Source organism: Saccopteryx bilineata, chromosome 1, assembly GCF_036850765.1.
Source record: "Saccopteryx bilineata isolate mSacBil1 chromosome 1, mSacBil1_pri_phased_curated, whole genome shotgun sequence".
NCBI classification, from domain to species: domain Eukaryota; kingdom Metazoa; phylum Chordata; class Mammalia; order Chiroptera; family Emballonuridae; genus Saccopteryx; species Saccopteryx bilineata.
In genome coordinates this window covers 86,170,691-86,192,160 of record NC_089490.1, presented here as the reverse complement: position 1 = coordinate 86,192,160, position 21,470 = coordinate 86,170,691, and the positions used below count along the sequence as shown (strand labels likewise).

The 21,470-nt window shown below is 50.2% G+C and overlaps 1 protein-coding gene across 1 annotated transcript; it reads right to left on the bottom strand.

Moving 5' to 3' along the window:
• Nucleotides 1-20: 20 nt before the first annotated feature.
• Nucleotides 21-9,226, bottom strand: CHADL (chondroadherin like). Its single transcript, XM_066253075.1, has 6 exons — nt 9,138-9,226; nt 7,451-7,619; nt 4,628-6,322; nt 2,634-2,800; nt 1,732-1,918; nt 21-178 (listed from the first exon to the last, which is right to left on the bottom strand). The coding sequence occupies exons 1-6, from the start codon at nt 9,143-9,145 to the stop codon at nt 68-70; spliced, it is 2,337 nt and encodes a 778-aa protein (XP_066109172.1). The 5' UTR covers nt 9,146-9,226; the 3' UTR covers nt 21-67.
• Between the last annotated feature and the right edge of the window lie 12,244 nt (nt 9,227-21,470).

Here is a 21,470-nt window from a genome sequence, read left to right as displayed (position 1 = left end):
GGCAGAGACAGACTCCAGCATATGCCCTGACTCTGTTTAAAAAAGAAACCCTAGCCAGATAGCTCAGTCAGTTGGAGCATCCTTCCAGAGCTGCTCCAACTGGTTGCTGGTTGGATTCCTCGGTAAGGACACATATAGGAGCACCTCTATGTTCCTGTCTCTCTCTCTCCCAGCCTCTCTGTCAAAAAAGAAAAAAAGAGTGGCTGGATGGAATTGGTCTGATATGTCCCAATTTCTGCCATAGCCACCATACTGTGTGTGTGGGGGGGGGGCTCCCCTTTGAACTAAACCGTGAGGCCTGACCTGTGGTGGCGCAGTGGATAAAGCGTCGACCTAGAACACTGAGGTCGCCAGTTCAAAACCCTGGCTTGCCTGGTCAAGGCACATATGGGAGTTGATGCTTCCTGCTCCTCCCTCCCTTCTCTCTCTCTCTCTCTTCTCTAAAATGAATAAATAAATAATAATAATTTAAACCGTGACCTAGAGGTGGACCCATCAGCTCTGCTCTTTGAGCTCCCTGGGCTGACACAGAGAGAGGCTGGCAGCGGTACCTCACGAATGTCAGCTGACACCCACTCTGCTGTGGTGGTCATTGACACTAGTCCCAGGTCTTTCTTCTAAGGCAGAACTGCTCATCTTCAGCTTGGGGTCTTTTTAGGGGTTCTCTCCTCACTCCCATCCTACATCCACAAGGGACACTGTTAGAGGTTAAATTATGTCTCTCTAAAGGAGATATACCTCAGAATGAGACCTTATTTAGAATAGGGTCTTTATAGAGGTAATCAAGTTAAATGAGGTCATTAGGGTGGACCTAGAAAATAAAGGGGGGAAAGGGGAATTTGGACACAAGGATATAGCGAAAGGATGATGTGAAGACACAAGGAGATGCCATCTGAAGTCGGAGGCAGAGAATGTAGTTGTGCTGCCTCAGGCAAGGAACATCTAGGGCTGCCAGAGGGGGAGCATGGCCCTCCCTGCCTTGGTTTCAAACTTCTAACCTCCTGGGAAATATATCCCATCTAATGGTTCCCAGCATCCCAAATCTTCAAAATGTAGGTCTTCTCTCCATCTTCCCAGTGCCCCCTTTTCCTGTTCTCATTTTCCCTCTAAGGACTGGCCACTCCCCTATGCACCACTCCCCATGTGCCCTAACCACACTGCACAGGCTCCCACACAGAGGGGCTCCCACACAGAGAGGCATCCACTCCTCTGATGTCCTGTGAGCTTTTGCTACAACAGAGCTTTCAAGGGTGGATGTATTTGACAGGATGGTGAACATAATATCAAGGGCGTGATGAACCAACACAGAGTGGATTCCAACCTGTGGCCGAGAAGCAGTGGAGGCACCTGCACTGCTGCTCTGCCCACCCCAGGGATGAATGAGCCAGGCCCTTGTGGGAAATGGTTGAGTCAACAGTAATCCAGTGATTATGGTAACCATGGGATTGATTTCATGGACACACTGGTCCAGTATGCTGTGGCTTAGCAGAAAGGCCACTGTCTTACAGGATGAAATAACATGAAACAGTGAGCCCTTACAGACCCACTCTTGGCCAGCCCAGATGAGGTGAGGAGGAGAGGATGGGCATTACAAATGGAAGCAACAGAGTCATTGTCCAGATATAGAACCACCAGAAACTAGGACCAAGAGAAGACAAAACCCTGCCACCCCAGGAGCTCTGGAGCCTTACCCACTTACCAAAGCCTGCCCTGACTTGCCCCGTAGCCAACCTTGTCTGCTCCCCGCCATTTTCCCTTCATGCGGGTTCTTCTGGCACTGAGTGTCTGCTTGGCCTTCCTGGCAGCCCAGCCTGGGCAGGCTTCAAAGACAGCAACTGCAGCCTTCACCCTCTGGCCCCGGGCACTGGGAGGGGAGGCACAGGTCGCCCCCACATGCAGGTTTAGCCCAGTGAGCCACCTGAGGAGAAAGAGAGTTCAGGGAACCCATGGTGCTGAGCTTTCTTAAGGAGAGGGGTGGGGTCCTCAGGAATTTGCGGCAGTGGGGCCTAGTGCATGAGAATAGACTCGAGAGAATATTGGTTCCACCACTCACCAAGTATGTGACCCTGAGCAATTAATTCACTTCCAACCTCACATCCCTTCTCTGTAACAAGGAGGTATATAGTGATAAACAGTTATAGAGGGTTGATGATCCATGTACCCTTCAAACCAGTCTGTACTAATTCAATGTAATTCTAACAAGCCACTGCCATAAGGTGTCACTGTCACCATCTTCCCTTTCACAGATAAGGAACTAGCACAGAGTAGTAATGAGTCCCAAATTAGATGGTTAGACAGGAAGACAGAGCTAGATTTCAGCCAGGTCTGCAGGAATCCAAGGTCCTTGTTGCTTTCTTATGTAATTATGTGAAGTGCCCACAGATATTGATTGAGTACAGCCCCACAGCGCTGGGCAGATCTTATTCCCACTCTGTGGATGAAGTACTCAAGGATCAGAAAAGTCCACCCCAATTCTGCATACTAGCTCCCCCAGGAAGGGTAGCTGGCCCTGTCAGAACCCTGCCCCCAAAAGCTCCTCAGCCAGGCAGACATAATGCCACAGGGAGATAATGGGAGCTTGACTGAGAGCAGCTGCTGGGTCCCCAGCTGAGGGTTCAGATCAAGGTGCTCACCTGTGAAGTGGGAGCAGCTGGCAATCACAGTGGAAGGGATTGCCACTGAGGTCGACCAGCTCCAGCTGGCTGAGCCCAGGCAGGGCAGGCAGGACCTGTAGCTGGTTCTTCTGCAGGTGTAGGCTCTGCAGCTGGGTCCCCAGACCCGAGAAGGCCTCAGAAGAAATCTGCAAGGAGGTGCGAGGCCCTGGTGTGAGCTCCTGTCAGGCCAGAGAGGGAGACCTATGTTCTCCTAGCTCAGGGGTCAGGAAAGTTTTTGGCTGAGAGAGCCATGAATGCCACATATTTTAAAATGTAATTCCATGAGAGCCATACAACGACCCGTGTACGTTACGCATTATCCAATAAAAATTTGGTGTTGTGCCCTGGCTGGTTGGCTCAGTGGTGGAGCATCGGCCTGGCGTGCAGAGGTCCCAGGTTGGATTCCCGGCCAGGGCACACAGGAGGGGCGCCCCTCTACTTCTCCACCCCTCCTCCTCTCCTTCCTCTCTGTCTCTCTCTTCCCCTCCCGCAGCCGAGGCTCCATTGGAGCAAGGATGGCCCAGGCGCAGGGGATGGCTCCTTGGCCTCTGCCCCAGGCGCTGGGGTGGCTCTGGTCGCAACAGAGCGATACTCCGGAGGGGCAGAGCATCGCCCCCTGGTGGGCAGAGCGTTGCCCCCTGGTGGGCGTGCCGGGTGGGTCCTGGTCGGGCGCATGCGGGAGTCTGTCTGACTGTCTCTCCCCATTTCCAGCTCAGAAAAATACAAAAAGGAAAAAAAAAATTTGGTGTTGTCCCGGAGGACAGCTGTGATTGGCTCCAGCCACCCACAACCATGAACATGAGCAGTAGGAAATGAATGGATTGTAATACATGAGAATATTTTATTTATTTATTTTTTTTTTAAAGAACTCTTTTTTTTTTTAATCTTTTTTTTTTCTTTATTCATTTTTAGAGAGGAGAGAGAGAGGGAGAGAGAGACAGAGAGAGAGAAGGGGGGAGGAGCTGGAAGCATCAACTCCCATATGTGCCTTGACCAGTCAAGCCCAGGGTTTCGAACCGGCGACCTCATCATTTCCAGGTTATTTTATATTTTTAACGTTATTTTTTTTATTATTGAAGATTTGTCGCCCTGGCAGGTTGGCTCACTGGTAGAGCATCGGCCTGGCGTGCAGGAGTCCCGGGTTTGATTCCCGGCCAGGGCACACAGGATAAGCGCCCATCTGCTTCTCCACCCGCCCCCTCCTTCCTCTCTATCTCTTTCCCTCCTGCAGCCAAGGCTCCATTGGAGCAAAGTTGGCCTGGGCGCTGAGGATGGCTCCATGGCCTCTGCCTCAGGCGCTAGAATGGCTCTGGTTGCAACAGAGCGACGCCCGGATGGGCAGAGCATCGCCCCCTGGTGGGCATGCCGGTGGATCCCGGTCGGGTGCATGCGGGAGTCTGTCTGACTGCCTCCCCGTTTCCAACTTCAGAAAAATAAAAAATAAAAAAATTTGTCTGGGAGCCAGATGCAGCCATCAAAAGAGCCACATCTGACTCGTGAGCCATAGGTTCCTGACCCCTGTCCTAGCAGAAGGGAAGTGGGGACCCTAAGGTGGCCAGGCAGAAAGGGCAGAGCTGAGGCGGAAACATAGTTTCATCTGATGCCAAAGTACTTGCCCTTTTGCAAGTCACCTGGACTCCCAGTTCATGGTTCTGTCTGCTTTGCCTGAATCTGCCTCTTGGGGGCTCTAGCCCTGCCCTCAAAGCGTACAACAGTAAGTGATTCTGTGGGCCCACATTCCTCCCTCCTCTGCACCCCAGCAATACCCTCCCTGACAGGCCTCTCTGTGTAGCTCTGGATTTTGCCTGCTGTCGCCCACATCTGAGTTCCCTGGGGGCAGACATAGGATGGCTTATGTCCAGGTCCCCAGGCCCTGCCTCAGACCTTGCACTGCAGGGTTGGGAGTGTTTGTTGAGTGAATGCTTGCTGCATAGGGCCATTCTGCCTCCCTACCCCCACTCCACTGTGCCCACCTGCTCCAGGTCACTGCTGTTCAGGAAGAGGTGCTGTAGTGACCGGCCCACGGGCTGGAAGGCCCCATCCTGCAGGGCCCTGAGTGGGTTCCCTGAGAGCTGCAGCTCCAGGAGGGCAGGCAGCCCCTCCAAGGCCCCAGTGGGCACCTCTCGCAGCTGGTTCCTGTCCAGGTATAGCTTCTCGAGCTCTGGAGCTGGGCTCAGTGCCCTAGGAGACACCTGGGTAATACGGTTTCCACTCAGGTAGAGCCAGCGCAAGGCCTGCACGCCTGTCAGGGCCCCATGTGCTAGGTGGTCTACAGCGTTATCCTGCAGGTGAAGGGAGAAGAGTCGGGGCAGGGCGCGCAGGGCTGCCCCAGGCACCTGCAGGAAGCGGTTGCGCTCCAGGTACAGGTAGCCAAGGCGGGGAGCCCCTTCCAGGGCAGCGGCGGTAAGGTCTGAGAGCTGGTTGTCAGAGAGGTAGAGGTAAAGCAGGCTGCCCAGCCCAGTCAGAGCGCCAGCCTCCAGCTCTGCGATGCCGCAGTGTTGCAGGTGCAGTGACACCAGATGGCCCAGGCCAGGGAAGGCGGCTCGGGGAACCAAAGGGAAGTGGTTCTGCCTCAAGTCCAGTAGCTGGGTGTTGTTAGGGAAGCCGCGGGGCACGGCCTGCAGGCCCTGGCTCTCGCAGCCGCTGTGCCGGGACTCAGAGGTACACACGCAGGCGCGCGGGCAGGGCCAGGCTGCCCCATCTGTCTCCTTGCGGGCCGCAGGAGGGGCGCGGGGCCGCGCAGCCACCTGCAACTCCTCTTCGTCCTCCGCTGGGTCTCCAGGACAGCGCAGGTCCGAGCGCCTCAAGGCCTCCAGAGCTTCGCCTCGCAGGCGCCGGGGCCCCCGGCAAGCGCCATCCGAGCGCACGCGCGCACGCGCCAACCACTCGAGCAGGGGCCGGGCCTGGCAGCCACACCACAGCGGGTTCCCCTGCAGCCGCAGCTGGCGCAGCTGTCCCGGACCCTGCAGCGGCGGCAGAGTGTCCAGCTGGTTCCCGCGGAGATCCAGGGTATGCAGGCGAGGGCAGCGGGCGAAGGCCCTCTGATCCAGGGCCTGCAGGGCCCCGTGGTCCAGCATCAGCTCCCGCAGACCGGGCAGCGCCAGCCCGTCCTCCTCGCCTGCATAGGTGAATGGGTTGTGGCCCAGCTCAAGACGGGCCAGGCCGCGAGCCTGGGACAAGACTGACCCGGGGAGGGCCTGCAGCTCATTGTGGTGCAGGCTGAGCCGGCGTAGAGCGGGCAGGCCAGCCAGGGCCTCCGGGGCCAGCACACTGAGTGCGTTGTGGGACAGCTGCAGCCAGCGGATGCGCATCAGCCCATGGAAGGACATGGAGGGCAGGTAGACGAGGGCGTTGTGGGCCAAATTGAGTGTGGCCAGTGCGCCCAGTGCCCCAAATGTTCCCGGCCGCAGCTCCTCCAGCATATTCCTCTCCAGCTCCAGCCGGCGCAGCGAGCCCAGCCCGTCCAGTGCCTCCTGGGGCAGTGAACGCAGGCGGTTGTAAGCCAGGTTAAGGAGAAGCAGGCGGCCCAGGCCACGGAAGGCACCCTCAGCCACCAGCTCCACTTGGCAGTGCCGTAGGTCCAGATGGGTCAAATAAGGCAAGTCCTGGAAGGCAGCTGGAGCGATCACCTTCAGCATGCTGCCTTGGAGGTCCAGCCTCTGGGTCAGCTGAGCAGGGAAAGGGAAGGGAAACTGAGTAGCACAGGAACCAGGCCTGTGCCCCTTGCTAAGTTCCCTCACCTGAAATATTCTTCTCCCCCTCACCTATCTCTTTCTCTTCTTCCTGCTCCCTGACACCTTTTCCAGGAAGCCTTCCTCCCTACCACCTGGGCATCCCCCACTCTGGCACTTTTCACATTGAATTGTCATTGCCCATTTACTTTCTTGCCCACTGGCCTTGACTCCATGGGGCAGAGACCATATCTTCTCCCAGTATATCCCTAGTTCTCTGCCACAGGCTCTGTAATTGATTCAATATTTATCTATGAGTCACCTACTTGTGCCAGTCACAGAGGATTTTTTAAAACTTTTTTTTTTCAGAGGGAGGGGGGAGACATGGAGGTGAAATGGGAAGCATCAACTCTTAGTAGTTGCTTCCCATATGTGCCTTGACCAGGCAATCCCCAGGGTTTTGAACTGGTGACTTCCACGTTCCAGGTCAATGCTTTATCTACTGCACCAGCACAGGTCAGACCACTGAGGATTTTTTTTTTTTTTTTTTGTATTTTTCTGAAGCTGGAAACGGGGAGAGACAGTCAGACAGACTCCTGCATGCGCCCGACCAGGATCCACCCGGCACGCCCACCAGGGGCAACGCTCTGCCCACCAGGGGGCGATGCTCTGCCCCTCTGGGGCGTCACTCTGCCGCGACTAGAGCCACTCTAGCGCCTGGGGCAGAGGCCAAGGAGCCATCCTCAGCACCCGGGCCATCTTTGCTCCAATGGAGCCTTGGCTGCGGGAGGGGAAGAGAGAGACAGAGAGGAAGGAGAGGGGGGTAGAGAAGCAAATGGGCCCTTCTCCTATGTGCCCTGGCCGGGAATCGAACCCGGGTCCCCCGCACGCCAGGCCAATGCTCTACCGCTGAGCCAACTGGCCAAGGCCAAGACCACTGAGGATTTTAAATGGCTTGTCTCCCTGTTTTTGGTTATTATCATTACCATTTTACAGTTGTGAAGACTGAGGCTCAGAAAGAAAAAGTAACTTCCTAAGGCTTCCTCCCAGCCAGGCAGTGGCAGACCCTCTTATACCAGCCTAGGTTCCTCCTTCTGTCCTCCCCAAGCCCCTCACCCTGCTCACCTCAGGGATGGCGTTGGGCACTTCAGTGAGGTTCTGGTGTCGACAGGTCACGTGCCGCCTGGAGTTGTCGCAGATGCAGGTCCGTGGGCAGCGTTGGGCAGCTGCATGCCAAGTTGGGCCCAGGGGCAGCAGCAGAAAAAACAGCAGGACCAAGGAGACGCTTTGGGGCCTGAGAGAGAGAGGGAGAGTCTGTTGTTCATAGGAACAAGGGTCCTACATTGTCCACTCACTGAGCCCAGGCTCTGGTCCTCTGGCCCCAGGGAAGGTGTCATTTCCCTGCAACTCCCCAGCTCCCATGTGCAGCAGAGCTTCTATTGTTATCCTGGTTTTACGCTGGAGGAATCTGAGGCTCAGAAGAGTGACCTGGCACATCCCTTTGGCTGTCTGCCCAGTGGCTCGGTGAGGCCTTGCTCAATGCAAGAATGACTCTGGGGTCCAGTCTGTGCCCAGGCTGTGGTGAGGCTCCCAGGTCCAGGGGAGGCCTGGATCTCCAAGTGTGAGGTTGGTGGTGGAGGGAAAAGCAGCCAGTCCTGACAGAAGCAGCACTATCCTCACGGTGTCTGGGAGCATCAGGGCAGTCCACCTCAAGAAGACAGCCTGGCAGCCAGAGGGGAGGACTTAGGCTTGGCCCAAGTTGTGGGATAAGACTAGGGGGACTTGGTATTGTGGGGCCCAAGAGCCTTGGGGGAATTGAATGGCTGATCAGAGTCACCCTGACAGGTGAGCTGGTGGCTCAGCCCTCTTCTCCTGTTTACTCCCTTCTTCTCCTCCCTTCATCATAATGCCACCAGCTATCCATGACTGGGATGGGGAACTGAGGGTTTGGGTTTGAGGCTGAGTTTTGCGGAAGGTCTATTCACTTACCTGTCTGTTCACTCATCTGTCCATCCTCCCAATTATCCATCCATTCCCTGATTGGACTCCTTCATGTCACAACTTCAGCTATTGCCTGTTGCTACCTGGGGATGGCTGCTGTCACAATGGGTCTCCCTAATGCTCTACTCACCACCAACCAAAGGGAACTTTATAAAATGCAGGCCTTGACACTCCCACTGAAAACCCTCCAGCATCACTTCCTTGCCGGTGGAGGGAAGTCCTGGCTCCTGATTCCCCAACGGGAATCTATCTGCTCAAACTCTTCAGCACCAGCCCTTGGCTCCCCTATTGTAAGCCCAGAGCTCCCTCCTCGCTGCCTGTCACATCTCATGCACCCAGCTCTTCCTTCTATTTTCAGCTTGGTCAGCCTTTCCTGATCCCTGAGCTGAGACCCCACTCTGAGTCTCCCCCATTTCCACTCACTGTTTTGTCACCATCTGTTTTTCATTCTCCTCAGGGTCCCAGGGTCCAGCCCTGGCCTTGGGGCTGGTGGCATCCCCCAGTCTGTGATGAGGCTGAGGCTCTGGGTAGGAAAGGAAGGGGTACCGGAGGAGAAGCAGAACCCTGACGGACAGGCTTCCAGGGCTCAGAGTGCTGCTGACTGTTCACACAAGCCCCCAGGAACTAGCCCACAGGAACAGCCCCCTCCCCACACATTGCCTTCCTCAGAGCCCACTTTGAGGAGACCCTTGGAGGATCTTTGCCCAGACAGATCCCAGAGGCCCAGAGAGTGGCAGAGCCTGACAGCAACCACTCAGCTTCTCTACGCTCCCCCCTGCCAACCCCCCTGCTCCCAGGCCCAAAGACTCACCCCTCCATGACACCTCACAGGGCCAGTCCAGCCTGGAAGTGCAGCACAAGAGAAAGGCCACGTCTGTGCCTGTCTGGATGCTGGCAGGAGCCCCTCTCCCCGCCTGCCGGCCTGGCAGCAGGGACAGGGCTGAATGGGAGGCATTGTAGGCAGCCCAGCCAGAGGCTGAAGTGAAGGAGGGGTGGGCAGGGGTGGGTGCAGCGGCTGAAGTTACAGGGCCTCCTGCCTAGTGCCAGCTCAGGTTCTGGGCCCAGGCCTGAAGGACAGCCAATTCTCAGGGCGGTCCAGCAGGGAGGGGCCCAGAGGGGCCTGGAGGGGCCTGGAGGGGCCTGGAGGGGCCGTGGGACCTCAGGCTGTGGGACCCTGAGTTGTGCTGTGCTTCACGGAGCCTCAGTTTCCTCCTCTGTGAGAAAAAAAACAACATAATAACTAGCTCAGAGGGTTGCTGTGGGGATTAAGGTTGGCACCTGGCACACAGTAGGTGCTCAAGACTGGTTAACTCTATCTTTTCTGTTTGTGGTTATACATTTACATACATTGTTTAATATTGTAGATACAACATCCTGAAAATTTTTTTTTCACTTGACATCAGATAATTAGGAGCTATCCAAGTTGATTCTTAATCAAACTTATTCATTTTGACAGCTGACTAGTTTTTCATGGTATAAATCAGGGGTCGCCAAACTTTTTACACAGGGGGCCAGTTCACTGTCCCTCAGACCGTTGGAGGGCCAGATTATAAAAAAAAACTATGAACAAATCCCTATGCACACTGCATATATTTTAAAGTAAAAAAATAAAATGGGAACAAATACAATATTTAAAATAAAGAACAAGTAAATTTGAATCAACCAACTGACCAGTATTTCAATGGGAACTATGGGCCTGCTTTTGGCTAATGAGATGGTCAATGTCCGGTTCTGTATTTGTCACTGCTAGCCATAACAAGTGATATGACGTACTTCAGAGCCATGACGTGTGTGTCCCGCATCACTGGAAGTAGTACTGTACGTGAGTGACGCAGCGCTTTGGGTCACTGACCACCAATGAAAGGTGCCCCTTCTGGAAGCGGTGGGGGCCAGATAAATGGCCTCAGGGGGCCACATGCGGCCTGGGGGCGGTAGTTTGGGGACTTCTGGTATAAATGTATCAACTTTACTTACCCATTAATCTGTTACCTCCCAGTTTTGGCTATTACAATGTTGCCAAAAAGATACAAATAATTACTTTCTTGGATACAAGCATTAAAATTTTTTTTTCCATTAGTTTGAGATGAGGGGGAAGGAGGAGTGAGAGAGAAGAATTAAGTTGTTCCACTTAGTTGTGCATTCATTGGTTGCTTCCTATATGTGCCGTGACCAGGGATCAACCCTACGACAATGCTCTACCTACTGAGCAACCTGGCCAGGACAATCACATGCATTTTTTTTTTTTGTATTTTTCTGAAGCTGGAAACTGGGAGAGACAGTCAGATAGACTCCCGCATGCGCCCGACCGGGATCCACCCAGTACGCCCACCAGGGGCGACGCTCTGCCCACCAGGGGGCGATGCTCTGCCCCTCCGGGGCGTCGCTCTGCCGCGACCAGAGCCACTCTAGCGCCTGGGGCAGAGGCCAAGGAGCCATCCCCAGCGCCCGGGTCATCTTTTGCTCCAATGGAGCCTTGGCTGCGGGAGGGGAAGAGAGAGACAGAGAGGAAGGAGGGGGGATGGAGAAGCAAATGGGCGCTTCTCCTATGTGCCCTGGCTGGGAATCGAACCCAGGTCCCCCGCATGCCAGGCCGACGCTCTACCGCTGAGCCAACCGGCCAGGGCCCACATGCATTTTTTAAAGAAATAGTTCATCTAGACCAGGGTAGTCAACCTTTTTACACCTACCACCCACTTTTGTATCTCTGTTAGTAGTAAAATTTTCTAACCGCCCACTGGTTCTACAGTAATGGTGACTTATAAAGTAGGGAAGTAACTTTACTTTATAAAATTTATAAAGCAGAGTTACAGCAAGTTAAAGCATATAATAATAATTACTTACCAAGTACTTTATGTCGGATTTTTGCTAAGTTTGGCAGAATAAATCTTTATGAAACAACTTACTATAGTTAAATCTATCTTTTTATTTATACTTTGGTTGCTCCGCTACCGCCCACCATGAAAGCTGGAACGTCCACTAGTGGGCGGTAGGGACCAGGTTGACTACCACTGATCTAGACCAGGGGTCCCCAAACTTTTTACACAGGGGGTCAGTTCACTGTCCCTCAGACCGTTGGAGGGCCGGACTATAAAAAAAAACTATGAACAAATCCCTATGCACACTGCACATATCTTATTTTAAAGTAAAAAAACAAAACGGGAACAAATACCATATTTAAAATAAAGAACAAGTAAATTTAAAGTTATTTATTTATTTATTCATTTTAGAGAGGAGAAGAAGAGACAGAGAGAGAGAGAGAAGGGGGCAGGAGCTGGAAGCATCAACTCCCATATGTGCCTTGATCAGGCAAGCCCAGGGTTTCGAACCGGTGACCTCAGCATTTCCAGGTCGACGCTTTATCCACTGCGCCACCACAGGTCAGGCAAGAACAAGTAAATTTAAATCAACAAACTGACCAGTATTTCAATGGGAACTATGCTCCTCTCATTGACCACCAATGAGAGAGGTGCCCCTTCCGGAAGTGCGGCGGGGGCTGGATAAATGACCTCGGGGGCCATATGCAGCTTGCAGGCCGTAGTTTGGGGACCCCTGATCTAGACAATAGCAAACATTTATGTCTTATAATTTTTCTGATGAAATTGCATCTTTCATTATACCATTTGGCTTTTTTGTTTGGTTTTGGAGCAGAAATAGTGCCACATCATACATAGCCTTCTGCATGTGCCGTTTCACTCAGCAAATTCCCTATCAACAGATTCACAATGCATACTCTTATGTCTAGCTCTCTTCACACAACAGTATGTCTGTGAGATTCACCTGTAATATTTATTTATTTATTTATTTATTTATTTATGTATGTATGTATTTTAAAGAGACAGAGAGAGTCAGAGAGAGGGATAGACAGGGACAGACAGATAGGAACAAAGAGAGATGAGAAGCATCAATCATCAGTTTTTCATTGCAACACCTTAGTTGTTCATTGATTGCTTTCTCATATGTGCCTTGACCCTGGGGCTACAGCAGACTGAGTAACCCCTTGCTCAAGCCAGCGACCTTGGGTCCAAGCTGGTGAGCTTTGCTCAAACCAGATAAGCCCGTGCTCAAATTGGCGACCTCGGGGTCTTGAACCTGGGTCCTCCGCATCCCAGTCTGACGCTCTATGCACTGTGCCACCTCCTGGTCAGGCTGTAATACATATTTGAAAAATTTGTCCAGGCCCTGGCTGGGTGGCTCAGTTCGTTGGAGCATCATCCTGATACACCAAGGTTGTAGGTTCAGTCTCCAGTCAGGGCACAAACAAGAATCAACCAATGAATGCATGAAGAAGTGGAATAACAAATTGATATTTCTCTCTCTCTCCCTTCCTCTCTCCAAAATCAATAATTTTTAAAAAATCTTAAAAAAGCCTGACCAGGTGGTGGCACAGTGGATAGAGCGTCGGACTGGGATGCAGAAGGACCCAGGTTCGAGACCCCGAGGTCGCCAGCTTGAGCGCGGGCTCATCTGGTTTGAGCAAAGAGCTCACCAGCTTGGACCCAAGGTCGCTGGCTCCAGCAGGGGGTTACTCGGTCTGCTGAAGGCCCGCGGTCAAGGCACATGTGAGAAAGCAATCAATGAACAACTAAGAAGTCGCAATGCGCAACGAGAAACTGATGATTGATGCTTCTCATCTCTCTCCGTTCCTGTCTGTCTGTCCCTGTCTATCTCTGCCTCTGTTAAAAAAAAAAAAAAAATCTTAAAAAAATTTATCCATTTTCATTTTTATATAGTATTCCAACATTCCATTCTATAAATACTCCCCAACAGTGGCATGGAGTTGAGGCAAAGAGCAATCTGCCCCAGACACAGGCAATATGGGGGGTACCATTGGTAGAAAATTTAAATATAGTGGAACCAACTTAAAGCTGGTCTTTTTTTCATCAACATGCACTGACAATTCTAAACAAGATCAATACTGAACTATCCCTCCCTGCTTGGGTGAACCATTCCCACCTCTGCCTCACTATGCTGCAATTCTTATTTTCTTTTTCTATTTTTTGTATTTATCTTGAGAAATGGGGGTCAGAGAGATAGACTCCTGCATGTGCCCAACCAGGATCCACCCGGCAAGCCCACTAGGGGGTGATGCTTTGCCCATCTGGGGCTGTTGCTCCATTGTAACCCAAACCATTTTAGCACCTGAGGCGAGGCCATGGACCCATCTTCAGCATCTGGGCCAACTTGCTCTAGTGGAGCGTTGGCTGTGGAAGGGGAAGAGATAGAAAAAAGGGAGAGGGGGAGGGGTGAAGCAGATGGGTGCTTCTCCTATGTGCCCTGACCAGGACTCAAACCTGGGACATCCACATGCAGAGCCGATGCTTTACCACTAAGCCAACTGGCCAGGGTCTATGCAACAATTACGTTTTTTTCCTCCCCCCGAAGTGAGAAGCTGGGGGTGGGGGGTGGGGGGTGGAGGCAGACAGACAGACTCGTGCATGCGCCCGACTGGGATCCACCCAGCATGCCCACCAGGGGGCGATGCTCTGCCCATCTGGGGCGTTGCTCTGCTGCAATTGAAGCCATTCTAGTGCCTGAGGCAGAGGCCATGGAGCCATCCCCAGTGCCCGGGCCAACTTTGTTCCAGTGGAGCCTTGGCTGTGGGAGGGGAAGAGAGAGACAAAGAGAAAGGAGAGGGGAAGGGTGGAGAATTAGATGGGCGCTTCTCCTGGGTGCCCTGGCCGGGAATCAAACCTGGGACTTCCACACACTGGGCCAACACTCCATGACTGAGCCAACCAGCCAGGGACCACAATTCTTTATCCATTCCACTCTTGATGGACTCTGGGTTGTTTCTAGGGTAGGGCTAATATGAAGTGCTGCATACCATGTTGGCAAATTTTTTTCATGAACATATCACAACCCATTTCTGTAAGGATATACCTAGGGGGGTGGAATTGCTGGTTTTAGAACATGCTTATTTTCAGCCTCAATGAATACTGCCAGTTTCCCAAAGTGGTTGTACCAATTTACAAATTCACTAGCAGAGTCTGAATTCTAGTTGCTTCACATCTTCACCAATGCTTGGTATCATCTATCTTTTGTCATTTTTTGTTTGTTTTTATTTTTTAATTTTTTAATTTTTATTTTTTTTCTAGAGACAGATTGAGAGTCAGAGAGAGGGATAGACAGGGACAAACAGACAGGAACAGAAAGATGAGAAGCATCGATCATTAGTTTTTCATTGTGCATTGCGACATCCTAGTTGTTCATTGATTGATTTCTCACATGTGCCTTGACCGCGGGCCTTCAGCAGACTGAGTAACCCCGTGCTCGAGCCAGCGACCCTGGGTCCAAGCTGGTGAGCTTTGCTCAAAGCAGAGGAGCCCACTCTCAAGCCAGCGACCTTGGGGTCTTGAACCTGCATCTTCTGCATCCCAGTCCGATGCTCTATCCACTGTGCCACCGCCTGGTCAGGCTTTTGTTTTTTTGTTTTTACAGCGACAGAGAGAGAGGGACAGACAGACAGGAAGGAAGAGAGATGAGAAGCATCAATTATTCATTGTGGCTCCTTAGTTGTTCATTGATTGCTTTCTCATATGTACCTTGACTAGGGGGCTACAGCAGAGCGAGTGACCCCTTGCTCATGCCAGCGACCATGGGGTCATGTCTATGATTCCACACTCAAGTCAGCAATCTCTGGGTTTTGAACCTGGGTCCTTTTGTGTCCCAGTCCAATGCTCTATCCACTGCGCCACTGGATTCTCAAGCTCATGTCTTTTGTATTGTAGCCATTCTAGTGAAGATTATAACGGTAGATATCATATTGTGGTTTTATTTTTTTCAATTTTTACTTACTGATTAAAAAAAATTTTTTTTTTTAATTTATTTGTTGAGCCTGACTGGTGGTGGTGCAGTCAGAGCCTTGACCCGGAATACTGAGGTCCTGGCTCGAAACACCGAGATCGCCACTTTGAGCATGGGGTCGCTAGCTTCAGCGCGGGTTCATCCACGATTCCCAAGGTCACTGGTTTGAACCCGAAGGTTGCTGGTTTGAAGTCCAAAGTCGCTGGTTTGAGCAAGGGGTCAATGGCTTGGCTTGAGCCCCTGGTTAAGGCATGTATGAGAAACAATCAATGAACAACTAAAGTGGAGCAACTACAAGTTGATGCTTCTCATCTCTCTCCTTCTCTCTCCTTTTCTCTCTCTCTCTCTCTCTCTCAAAAAAAAATCATTGATTTTAGAGAGATAGGGAGAGAGAGATAGAAAGACAGAAACATTGATATATTCCTGTATGTGCCCTGACTGGGAATTGAACCTGCAACCTCTGCACACTGGGACAGTGATTTAACCAACTGAGCATCCAGTCAGGCCTATTTATTGATTTTAGAGGGAGGAAGTGGGGGAGAGAGAGAGAGAAACATTAATTTTTGTTGTTCCAGCTTTCAACAGTTGATTATTTTTTAAATTATTTTATTTTTTTAGAGATTCAGAGAGATAGAGACAAACAGTAATGGAGAGAGATGAGAAACATTAATCATCAGTTTTTCGTTGCGACACCTTAGTTGTTCATTGATTGCTTCCTTATATGTGCCTTGACCGTGAGCCTTCAGCAGACCAAGTTACCCCTTGCTCGAGCCAGCGACCTTGGGTCAAAGCTGGTGAGCTTTGCTCAAAGCAGATGAGCCTGAGCTCAAGCTGGTGACCTCGGGGTCTTGAACCTGGGTCCTCCGCATCCCAGTCCCACACTCTATCTACTGTCCCACCGCCTGGTCAGGCCATCAGTTGATTTTTTTTTTTTTTTTTTGCCACACCTCCCTCCCCCCCACCCTGAGCCTCTCTGACCACTCCTCTTCCATCAGTTGATTCTTTTTTTTTTTTTAATTTATTTTTATTTTATTTATTTTTTACAGAGACAGAGAGTGAGTCAGAGAGAGGGACAGACAGACAGGAACGGAGAGAGATGAGAAGCATCAATCATTAGTTTTTCGTTGCACGTTGCAACACCTTAGTTGTTCATTGATTGCTTTCTCATATGTGCCTTGACCGCGGGCCTTCAGCAGACCGAGTTAAACCCTTGCTCGAACCAGTGACCTTGGGTTCAGGCTGGTGGGCTTTTGTTCAAACCAGATGAGCCTGTGCTCAAGCTGGCGACCTCGGGGTCTCGAACCTGGGTCCTCTGCATCCCAGTCCGACGCTCTATCCACTGCGCCACCTTCTGGTCAGGCCATCAGTTGACTCTTGTACGTGCCCTAACCAGGTATCAAACCCACAAGCTTAGTGTATCAGGATGGTGCTGTAACCAACAGATCTATCAGGCCAGGGCCCACACTGTGATTTAAATATGTATTTCTCTGAAGACTAATGAAATTAAGCACCTTTTTCATATGCTTTTTGTGAAGTGCTCATTCTACCCTTTTGATCTTTTATTGTCTTCTCTTAATTTTTAGAAACTATATATTCTGAGTTTAAAAGATACAATTATTTTCTTCCTTTCTGTGACTTGCTTTAAGTTTTATTCCCTTAATAATGCCTTTTGGTGTACAAAATCCTGTTCTCATTGCTATGTACTATCCATTGCCTGAATATCCTACAATAATAGCAAACCAAGTTAAATGTATTTCATCTTTTTTTTTAATTTTTATTTTTTTACAGAGACAGAGAGATAGACAGGGGCAGACAGACAGGAACAGAGAGATGAGAAGCATCAATCATTAGTTTTTCGTCACGCATTGCAACACCTTAGTTGTTCATTGACTGCTTTCTCATATGTGCTTTGACCACGGGCCTTCAGCAGACCGAGTAACCCCTTGCTTGAGCCAGCGACCTTTGGGTCCAAGCTGATGAGCTTTTTCTCCAACCAGATGAGCCCGCGCTCAAGCTGGCGACCTCGGGGTCTTGAACCTGGATCCTCAGCATCCCAGTCCGACGCTCTATCCACTGCACCACCACCTGGTCAGGCTGTATTTCATCTTTTTTTTTTTTTTTTTTTTTTTGTATTTTTCTGAAGCTGGAAACAGGGAGAGACAGTCAGACAGACTCCCGCATGCGCCCGACCGGGATCCACCCGGCACGCCCACCAGGGGCGACGCTATGCCCACCAGGGGGCGATGCTCTGCCCCTCCGGGGCGTCGCTCTGCCGCGACCAGAGCCACTCTAGCACCTGGGTCAGAGGCCAAAGAGCCATCCCCAGCGCCCGGGCTATCTTTGCTCCAATGGAGCCTTGGCTGCAGGAGGGGAAGAGAGAGACAGAGAGGAAGGAGGGGGTGGGGGTGGAGAAGCAAATGGGCGCTTCTCCTATGTGCCCTGGCCGGGAATCAAACCCGGGTCCCCCGCGCGCCAGGCCGACGCTCTACCGCTGAGCCAACCGGCCAGGGCCTGTATTTCATCTTTTTCTCACTTCTGAGGTCTTAATGACATTTCCTTACACTATCTTCTAAAACATCTATAGTTTCATTTTTTTTTATTATGGTAAAATATACATAACATAAAATTTACAATTTTAAGCATTTAAGTGTAGTTTAGTAGAATTGAATATATTCACAACGTTGTGCAACCATCACCACTACCCATTCCCAGAACCTTCTCATCAACCGGAACGTAAACTCTGCACCCATTACACTAACTCCCCATTCCGTACTCTCCCCAGTGCCCTGGTGACCTCTCTTCTCTTTCAATGAATTTGCTTTCTCTATGTATTCTAGGTACATCAGATAAGTGGAATTACATATTATTTGTCCTTTCATGTCTGACTTTTTACCCTTAGCATAAGGTTTCAAGGTTCATCCAGGTCGCAGCAAGTATCAGATTTTCATTCCTTATTACTGAATAATATGCCATTGTATATACAGAACACATTTTACCTGTCCATCTGTTGATGAACATCTGAGTTGCTCCACTTCTGAGCTACCAAGTAATGCTGCTGTGCATATGGGTGTACAAGAATTGGAGTCCCTTTTTTCACTTTTTGGGGGTATATCAGATTCAGTTGCAGCCTCCCTCCTGTTTTTTTCCCACCCTTATTCTCTCCTTACCAGAGGTAACCACTTTCATGAGATAGTATAATTTTAATACAATAGATGGCAATAATTTTAAAATTAAACAGTGCATATTATATTGCAACTTCTTTTCACTCGATGTTTTCAAGATTCATTCATGTGGATGCAGGTAGCTTCTGGTTGAAAGGTCACGTATTATTCTCTGCACACATTTGCCATTGTTTTTTCATTCTACTGATGACCATTATGTTTACCTTTTATTAAAAAATTTGATTAAAAATATTGGATTTTGGCCCTGATTGGGCAGCTCAAGTGGTTAGATCATAATCATGAAATGACGAGGCTGCAGGTTAAATCCTAGGTCAGTGCACATACAAGAATCAACCAATGACACTGGCATGAATAATTGGAATAACAAATTGATGTTTCTCTCTCTCCCCTCCTCCCTCTAAAATCAATTTTTTAAATGTTATTTTAAAAGAGAGTGGGGTTTTATTTTGCATCTCCTTGACTACCATTAAGGTAGAACATTTTTGGGGTTTCTGTTCTAGTTCCTTCTGTGAAATACCTGTTCATATCCTTTGCCCAATTTTCAGTGGATTTAGATTCGCAACCCTAGTCCTAGTTTTATGCTCTAGAAGTTGCTAGGTCGTGTGTGTGTGTGTGTGTGTGTGTGTGTGAGAGAGAGAGAGAGAGAGAGAGAGAGAGAGAGAGAAAGGGAGAGGTAAGCATCAATTTTTTGTTGTGGCACCTTAGTTGTTCATTGATTGCTTTCTAATGTGTGCCTTGACCGTAGGGCTACAGCAGTGAGTGACCCCTTGCTCAAACCAGCAACCTTAGGCTCAAGTTAGTGAGCCTTGCTCAAACTAGATGAGCCTGAGCTCAAGCTGGCAACTTTGGGTTTCAAACCTGGGTCCTCCACATCCCAGTCTGATGCTTTATCAACTGCACAACCTGGTCAGGCTATGTTGTTAGGTCTTTTTACTCTATCACCTTGTGTTCACTTTTGTGGTTTTCTGTAATTGCTTTACACTTTTTTTTTTTTTTTTTTTTTACAGAGACAGAGTCAGAGAGAGGGATAGACAGGAACAGAGAGAGATGAGAAGCATCAATCATTAGTTTTCTTTTTTTTTTTAATTTTTTTTATTTATTCATTTTAGAAAGGAGAGAGAGAGAGGAAGAGAGAGAGAAGGGGGGGAGGAGCAGGAAGCATCAACTCCCATATGTGCCTTGACCAGGCAAGCCCAGGGTTTCGAACCGGCGACCTCAGCATTTCCAGGTCAACGCTTTATCCACTGCGCCACCACAGGTCAGGCAATCATTAGTTTTCATTGCCCGTTGCAACACCTTAGTTCATTGATTGCTTTCTCATATGTGCCTTGACCATGGGCCTTCAGTAGACGGAGTAACTCCTTGCTGGAGCCAGCGATCTTGGGTTCAAGCTGGTGGGCTTTTTTGCTCAAACCAGATGAGCCTGCGCTCAAGCTGGCGACCTTGGGGTCTCGAACCCTGGTCCTCTGCATCCCAGTCCGACGCTCTATCCACTGCGCCACTGCCTGGTCCGGTTGCTTTACACTTCTTAAATAGACAAACTTCCTTATGGTTTAAGCTTTTCTGTGTCATAAAATGCCCTCTTGTGTGTATGTGGCTAAGGATTCTACTTACTCATTTTAGAGGAGAGAGAGAAAGAGGAAGGGGGAAGAGTAGGAAGCATCAACTCCCATATGTGCCTTGACCAGGTATGCCTAGGGTTTCAAATTGGCGATCTCATTGTTCCAGGTCAACGCTTTATTCACTCCACCACCCCAAGTCAGGCTCTCCCTTGTTTTTTCTTCTAATAAGGCTTTTAGGTGGGTGCACTCATATCATTTGAATGCTTGCTGCTCCCAACCCGCCCTGTCCCCTTTTTCCAAAGTCCTACCATGAATGCTGGGTTTAGCACCTCCTTTATTATCAGCATTGTCACATACATACATGTGCCTAAACACATTAACTTACTAATGGTATTTATTGCACTGTTTTTTTGTTTTGTTTTGTTTTGTTTTGATTTTATTTATTCATTTTTAGAGAGGAGAGAGGAGAGAGGAGAGAGACAGAGAGAGAAGGGGGAGGAGCTGGAAGCATCAACTTCCATATGTGCCTTGACCAGGCAAGCCCAGGGTTTCGAACCAGCGACCTCAGCATTTCCAGGTCGACGCTTTATCCACTGCGCCACCACAGGTCAGGCCTGCACTGTTTTTTGTTGTTGTTTTTACAGAGACAGAGTCAGAGAGAGGGATAGATAGGGACAGACAGGAACAGAAAGATGAGAAGCATTATCAGTTTTTCGTTGTGACATCTTAGTAGTTCATTGCTTTCTCATATGTGCCTTGACCGTGGGGCTACAGCAGATAGCAGACCAAGCAAGCTCTTGCGCAAGCCAGTGATCTTGGGTCCAAGCTGGTGAGCTTTGCTCAAAGCAGATGAGCCTGCGCTCAAGCTGGGGACCTCGGGGTCTCAAACCTGGATCCTCCACATCCCAGTCCGATGCTCTATCCACTGCACTATCGCCTGTTCAGGCGCACTGAGATTTTCTTCACTCAGCCTGCCCGGGATTCATCTGTGGTGTGCATATAACCCTAGCTGATGTGTTTTCACTAAGGTGGACTGTTCTCTGGGACATAGTGTACTTGATACATGTCTCAGTATTGGCCTGGGAGTCATCTCTAGGTTCTTGCCATCAGGATGTGCTTCTAGAAGCACCCTGGACCACACTTCCTAGGCTTTTCTAGTCCTAGTTTCAGAATGGAATTGGTGGTTTAGCCCTAAGCCAATGGTCAAGTTCCCTTTAGTGGGAACAGCCTGGTTCTGAGCAGGCCCTTCACAGGTGGTGTTTCCAGGCCAGGGCATCTATGAAGACCTCAAATCATGGTGCTTAGGGACCTGCAGCTTGTGCAATCTTAGTGCTGGCTGTAGTTCTCATGAGCATATGGGTCTAGGGGGAAATTCCAAAGACTGCAGCTTTCTCAGTAAGCAAAAAGTTAGAGCACACCCGCATCCCCCTTTCCCTGCACCTGGAGCTAGTTTGGGGTCCCAAATGCTGAGCTGGTCTGAAGGTTGAGTAGGGACTGGGGTAATCAGAGTCTGCATTCCTGGACCAAGTGGAAAGGAGAGCCAGGCCAGAGAACGTTGGACAGGCCCCTACTCAGCCTCAAGCCTATTTCTCCATC

Excerpts from the sequence above, each read along its gene's own strand:
- CHADL (XM_066253075.1), bottom strand. Across the intron at positions 6,323-7,450 it reads TGCCCAACGCCATCCCTGAG|CTGACCCAGAGGCTGGACCT; the intron begins GTGAGCAGGGTG and ends TTCCCTGCTCAG. Across the intron at positions 179-1,731 it reads AATGGCGGGGAGCAGACAAG|AGAGGCTGGGAGAGAGAGAG; the intron begins GTTGGCTACGGG and ends CTTTTTTGACAG.